The 7,500-nt window shown below is 42.5% G+C and overlaps 1 protein-coding gene across 2 annotated transcripts in view; it reads right to left on the bottom strand.

The window, feature by feature from the left end:
* Window positions 1-1,536: 1,536 nt before the first annotated feature.
* Window positions 1,537-7,500, bottom strand: part of LOC145491505 (beta-1,4-N-acetylgalactosaminyltransferase 3-like) — an 18,922-nt gene continuing 12,958 nt past the window's right edge. For both annotated transcript variants that reach the window (XM_081470750.1, XM_081470749.1), the window contains exons 3-4: window positions 5,093-5,237; window positions 1,537-4,122 (exon numbers count right to left, since the gene is read on the bottom strand). In XM_081470750.1, coding sequence (XP_081326876.1) covers window positions 3,974-4,122; window positions 5,093-5,237 — 294 coding nt within the window. In that variant the 3' untranslated portion in view covers window positions 1,537-3,973. The remainder of the gene's footprint in view (window positions 4,123-5,092; window positions 5,238-7,500) is intronic.

Genomic DNA, 7,500 nt, shown 5'->3' with positions numbered 1-7,500 from the left:
GAAACCAACACATACTGATCAGTACCTAGCGTATGATTCACACCACCCTCAGTCAGTAAAGCGCGGTATTGTGAAGTGTCTGTACGACCGGGCTAAACGTCTCGTGACCAAACCATCAGCAGTCACTGGAGAGAGGAAACATCTGTCATCTGTACTTGTTTCCAACGGATATCCATGCTCTTTTGTACAGAGCATCACAAAGGCACGAACAACCCCAAGAAGAGAGCCCGTCGCGGAATTTAAATCCACCGCCGTTTTAACGTATGTCAAGGAGTTTCGGAGTCTCTCCGCCGCTGCCTAGAACAACAGGGCATTCGCACCGTCTTCAAGTCCGACACGACACTTCGGTCACACTTAGTGCGACCGAAGGACACCGTCAACCCGGCTAAACAAGATGGTGTTGTCTACAGGATTCCCTGTGAGTGCGGCAAAGTCTACATCGGGAAACAGGGAGACCTATACAGGAGAGGATCAAAGAACACGACAGGGATATACGACTCGCCCGTACCCAGACCTCCGCCGTTTCTGAACACACCCACGAGACCGGCCACTATCCTATCTGGAATGAGGTCAAGTTTGTTGAACGAGATCCTCACTGGTACACACGTAGGGTCAAGGAAGCTATTCACATAAGACTTCACCCTAATAACATCAACAGGGATAGTGGAATTGAAATTCCTGAAGCATGGATGCCCACGATCAAGAAACACAACAACAGGAGAACGGTACAACAGCGGACCACTGAGGGAACAGCTACTCGCCGGAACGATGGAACAATAGGAGGATCGAAATGCACCAATCACGGCCGACCTTTGTGATATAAATGATACCGTGCAATCAGTCGACCTTATCGCCTGAAGAAGACTAGCAGTAAGCAGTCGAAACGTCGCGATCTACATCTCAAGTGACTACATCGTGAGACAAACGACAATACACTTTATTATTGCATCTACCACGATGAATAACAACAACCTTTTCCTCGACTTATGTGTTTGTATAGAAGATTGTATAGAAGAAAGTGTTCGATTTTCGTGATCCGGGACTTCAATTTTGTTTGTTTGCAGGTGGTCAACGGGATCTCATATATTGAATGACGTTGTATTTAGAGCGCGTGGACCATTTAACCTGGATTTTAGTAAAATGATTTGATGAATTTTTGACTCTTTGGTACACTTCGGTGGCACCTCAGGCCACTCCGTGGTCGAACCATGGTTCGTATTGATGTTGTAATGATAATGATAATGATAATGATAATGATAATGAATAATCAACAACTTTATTTATTGAGGGTAGCACACAGCAGTAATAACTGAAAAACCAATGGCTCTCATATATATTATTTACAGAATAAAAAAGATGACGTGTTAAAAATTAAAACTATCGAAACTGATTCTCAAATACGCAACGATTATATAAAAAACTGAAATATGAGATACACTAAAATATTGAAAAGCAAAGCATTGGATCAAGTCTAACAATTAAAACAAGAAAATTAAGGTGAAGTGAGACGCTGTAGAGCCAGAGCCCTGGGGGGGGGGGGGGGGGGGGACCGGGAAGCTCGTCGTACTTTTCAGGGTTCAAGCAGTTTTGGTCCCTCTTGGGGTGTTCAGCGTCAAAAGGTTCACAACGGGAGCTTTCGCGGTACTGTTTGGGGTATTGAGCCAAAAAAGAATGACTGGAAGTAATTAACAATCAACTTTATGAGTAGAAGGTATTCAAAGCAATCGTCTTTATCACTATTAAAAATTATGAAAGTGTCAGTTAATGTGTTGTTTTAGAACTGGTATCTCTTAGGAGTGAAAAAATTTCAAACCACGCCCACAAAACAGGAACTTGGTACCTCTAATAGCTTAGGGGTTCTTTTCAAAGTTTCCGGCGAGTAACCCCGCCCTTTTCATATGGGAGTTCCTCCGGGGCCAGACTACCCATAGCGAGACCAAACAAGCCAGATCTGTCACCGAAGAAAAATGAAAAGGTGTGATTTGGAATTTACCGTTCCCAAATTTGAAAAAAATCCGGCCATATCAGGTCAGCGGCTTTATATCGCAGAATATCAGTACGGTGTCTGATTGGTTAATTGTGAATTTGGGTAGGCTGAGCTTACATATCCTAGCTGTTATTGTAGTTGGCCACATTACCGTCCGAAGTAAATCAAATGCGAAATGTAGCTAGTATCGACAACGAAGACAGCAAAATGAGAAATAACCATAGGATCGAAACTATGTATCAACAGGCTAACCAAGTTTATCAATACCTAATTAAGAAAATAGAAAGCATGTTTCTATCCTGGTCCCAGAGGTTTTTCTTGACTTTTTTCCGCATGAGAGAGCTGCGAGAGAGCCGCGAAGCGGTGAAAACACGAGTCGCGAAGCGGCGAGAAAGAAAAACCTCTGGTTACCTTGGACTTGAATCTCACTTTCATGCAGACGCCAGCTGTCAAACGCGTCAAATTGATAATTACAAAAGGGACCAATGGCAACTTAGCAATCACGTGCTTATCAGCCGCTAATGGTTTCCACTCGGGTGGTGGACAGTGGTATCACTTGACCTACTTTGCCGGGGTCAACGCGCGACGGTGTTTGCAAGAATTAATGTCTTCATCCGCAACGATCGCGAAGGTTCTGTCTTGTTAAACATTTCTACGGAGCATGTTTCTCCACTTACTCGTTTTGTAAGAAGGACTCGGGACTTCCGAAAAGAAAGGCACAAGCTTCTTGTCTTCGCTGCTCAAAGTGGCCACTGAAATGCCACGGTTTCGCAGTTCGCGGATATGAGAATCCACGAGAGACTTAGAGGACACACAACCAAAATTGTGGCATGATGAGGGTATGAATAACCTGACAGGTACAGGTATTTGCAGACATCAGGGAGCAACTGAAATATAATTGATTTTCCATGTCCGGTTGGCAGTATATGGCGAACAACACATCCTTGCGATTTATGACTGCGAGCAAGGCTTTCTTTTGATGTTCGGTGAGACTTTCAATCTCTGGAAAACGCTTCTCGAGTACCGAAGTCAAAATTTCTTCGAAGACACTGTCAGAAACATAATCTATGTCGAACACAGGCAAATCTTGAACGTGTATAAACTGAGAACTGAAGTATTTTGCAAACAAATTCCTTCCCTGGTATAGAGGCAAAATTTACCTCAAGAAGTGCAGTGACAGATATCCCCACCGTCCCCTCGGTATTACCAATCAAACGAACCAATCATATTGATTTGCGTGTTTGTAGAAATATCAGCCAATCCGAGACGGAGGGTCAGATCCTGACCCTCGCGTCTGAATGAAAATGAGATTCAAGTCTAAAGTAACCAGAGGTTTTTCTTTCTCGCCGCTTCGCGACTCGTATCAAAATCAAACCGGACTGTGCCAAAATTAAAACTGAGACCTTGCGGTATTGCCGGACGTAGTGATAGCGAGATCAATATGGCATTGAATGGCACTGAAGTGTGTTTGTTTACGTTTATTGTTTTGCTTCATGTAAGACATCACAAAATGTAACATTTCGCAACTACTTACATGACGTAATTTCAAAGTTTCGTGTCAACCGCCATTATGGATGCGAAGCTTTATGCTTCGTTCTTTATCATATCACTTGATGAAACGACTTCGCAGCATGGCACTGAATGGCAGTGAAAGCGGCAAAGATGGCACTGATTTCATGGTGATGATGAGCTCTCAACCGAAACACGTGAGATTTCTCTCGAAAATGTACAGAATGTTTAGATTTCGTCGTGTTTCTCAGTCAGAGGGTTGTCAAAATGCAATTTGCTGCTACATACGCTAGTGCACTGAAAATAAATGTATAGAAATGCAAGAAAGAATAAAAGAAAGTACTCAATTTCTCTGATCTGGGACTTCCATTTTGTTTGTTTGTTTATGGTCAAATGCTTCTCTCTTGTTGGTATTTCAGGTGAGTCGAGCCAAATGTATTCATAAAATTGAACCTAAGTACAAGTTTCCATCAATCTCTAATTCCAGCTTCTATTTCTGGAGTGAAAATGATGATAAAGACCCGGATGTTTCATTCGTTCCACTTCCACGGGTAACATCAGCACTCGATCTAGTAGATCCCAGTCTTCCCCGCCCCACTTGTATTTGTAGTCCTCAATATTCATTCCTAACGATCAAAAGATAACAGTTAATTAGAATAATTGTCATTGTTAGAATAAGGGGTGCAGAGCCAATGGAAACTTTATTCCTTTCTAAGGAAACACAGAGCAAACAGAACTAGAACAAATGGATAGAAAAAAAATAATGAATTCATTACAAGGAAGACACTTCAAGATGTTTGCTTAAGAGATAAATGGAACTTTCCGTTACAGCATGCATGAAGTACACCCAGGTTAAGTCAGGGATTCGGTGAAGGGAACTGAAACTAACTCAAGATAAATTTCCTAAGAAAACGTTCATTCCCAAATAAAAAAAAAAAACGAAAAAATAGGGGACCCTTCGGAAAGCGAACACACTTGGGACCGGAGAGAGTGTATTCTAAGGAGGGATTCTCCTTAGGGTATATATAGGTATGTTGAGAAAGTAGTATTTTGTTTCATCATAGCCCTGGTCTACAAGACTTATTTGTAAGAGGAAATATTGGTCTCAGTAAACCAGCCCTTCTGTAGTAGTGCGAGCCAGCCTTGTATTAAGTTTGGATTATAAAAACTAGTGTCTGTACATAGTTTGCACCATGGCTGAGTGGCAGCTCACTGGAGATGTCTACCTACGGGGGATGTCTTTTAGTGAAGCTTCGACTGCACTCAGAATTTGATCATTTCACTTTGTTATTTTCCTTGTCCAGTCCCTGATCTCCCCTCTTCCACACGCTATATAGGGGTTAAACCCACACGGGTGAAGAGAGGGTGCAGGTGTCGATGCAGGATAACCTGTATGCGCATGATCAAAGCAAGCCAATCAGAGTGTGATGTGGATTTAAATTGCTCGTTCAAATGACGAATTTAACATGTTAAGCTACGCGACTAAGCACTAGCACGTGCAAACCTATTTCTTTGAGCATGTTCAAAGACCAGGAACGCCAGGATGGCCTGAAAGGTTTTTTTCTTTTTCCGCCTGAATTAATCAGTTGCACTCACCACCAAATCTGTCCCAGTCTGATTTATAAATTGCTAAAAGTCCATAGCCATTCAGTTGCCAAAAGCCTTGATGTTCCACAGAAGAACTTCCACAGTCAAGACGGCCAACTGCAGGGAAATAAGCCATTCGACCTGCAATGGTGTTCTGAGAAAACAAATCACTACTTTATGTGTTGCAGATCAAATGAAACACCGTTAAAGCCGAGTAATCAAGCCTGTTACACTGATTAGGCCACAGGACTGATATATCAAAAAAGGAAACATATTGTGATACTGAAAGCCAGTTTTAAATGTAATAACCTTTGACACAGTATGAGTGGTGAAAAGTGAAAAATGTGATCAGCTTTGACCCAAATGTGATAAGATACTTGATATAAAGTAACAAATGATACCAAAAACTTAGCATCGCACGAAACATGATTTTCATTTCTGCTGATAACGGATGGGTAACGAGCATAAACAAGCTACCTCAAGGTTTGTTTTAATGTTGGAAGAAGTTACTGACGTTTTTAATTTTGCCTTTATACTGGGTGATCATAAGCCCTGTTCCGAGATAATACATTAGTTTAAGAGAGTAATATACTGGTTTTAATACGTAAGGTGTTGCGGGAACGTACTTATTCCTTGCAACCTATGTTTAAGGCAAACTTTCACAGTGTCAACAGGGGCGTAGCCACGGGAGGGTTCCAGAGGTTCTGGAACCCCTCTTTTGGGTTATGAAAATGAATATTATTTCAAGAGGAAAAAAGTATCGGAACCCACCTTTCGAAATTTCGCGAGACGAGATTTTCGTTTTTGAAGAACAACAAAAGAAAATCAATTTAAAAAGGCATCACATGCTCTATCGCAGGTTACAATATTATACGGGTGCATAAATTGGCTATCACTTGTCCTACGTTTTGTTGACAGTGATGGATATTATTCACGAGGAATTTTTAGGATTCAACAGTCTGCAGAGGATAACCGGGGAGGCGATCGCTAGCTCGATACTGGATACCCTACCACAGTGGAACTTAGACATAAAAAACTGGCGGGGACAAGGGCACGCTGGAGCGTCTAATATGTCATCCTCTAGGCGCGATACACAAGCACTGATACGGGAAAAAATTCCAAAGGCTGTGTACACACACTGCAGGGCTCACTGTCTAAACCTCACAATCGTTCAGTCCTGTGATCAACCCCTTTATCAGAAACATGCTTGGAACATTCAATGAAGTTTGCAATTTTTTTAGGTATTCACCGAAGCGTAGCAAGTTTTTGCTTGCCGTAACTGAGAAAGAAGCCCTCGAGGCCAGCAAAACAACGTTTCTCAGCTTGTGTCGAACACGGTGGGTTGAAAGGCATGAGGCACATGAAGTTTTCTTTGCGCTTTTACCATCTATACTAAGAGCGCTAGAAGGTATGTCAAATGAGCGGCTGTTTGCAAATCAATTCGGGGAAACTGCCATCTATGCCACGCGTTGTTGATCGGCAACAGCACCGAAGCAACGTCGAAGCAGGAGCACCGAAGGATTACTACAAAAGAGCGCTCACATTTCCTCTGTTGGATCATCTTATTTCTGAGATAGACACATAATTTGACCCCAATAATGATGCTGTGATGTCTTCCCTCCTGTGCCTACTTCCAGCCTTACTAGTTTCTCGAGAAGAAAACCCTGTACAAGCCGCTTTGCAGTACTATACAGATGACCTACCATCACCCCAGGTTTTTTATGTGGAACTTTTCCGTTGGCGGCGCAAGTGGCTAAACGCGGATCAAGACCTACCCAGCAGTGCAGTTCAGGCATTAGAAGAATGCAACCATAAATTCTTTCCAAACGTACATAAGTTGTTGCGCATCTTATGTACGTTGCCAATTACCTCTGCAGAATGTGAGCGATCGTTTAGCACATTGCTCCGACTGAAAACTTATCTGAGGGCGACCATGACCAGTGAGCGAGAGTCTGGCCTTGCGCTACCATCCATTATGGTAGGCAAATTGACATTGGTGCAACAGTCGACATTTTTGCACGGAAGCATCCACGGCGCCTCCTTCTTTCTGATATCCTAGCTGAGTGAACGGTAAATCAAAAGTCTACAGCATTTGATGAAGTATGTAATATGGTAAACAACTATTTTATTATCCATTTTTAATTCTATAAAGGTCCATCTCTTCAGCAAGTGAGATTTGCAATCCCCTCTTAGAAATAATAGCTATGTTTGGTGCTAAAATTATTGGAAATTTGTGCTTAGAATCAAGGAAACGCCATTTCTGAAGACCCAAATTTCAAAAATTTTCCGGGGGAGCATGCCCCCGACCGCCCTTGTAAAGAGTGCCTCCGGCGCTCGATTGTCAATCGGGCAAGTGATATACATTAGGAACCCCTCTATGCACAAAGGCTGGCTACGCCCCTGGTTAAATAGCCCAC

This window comes from Orbicella franksi, chromosome 6 (assembly GCF_964199315.1).
Source record: "Orbicella franksi chromosome 6, jaOrbFran1.1, whole genome shotgun sequence".
Taxonomy (NCBI): Eukaryota; Metazoa; Cnidaria; class Anthozoa; order Scleractinia; family Merulinidae; genus Orbicella; species Orbicella franksi.
Note: the sequence above shows the minus strand (reverse complement) of the source record. Positions and strands in the feature narration are given on the sequence as shown.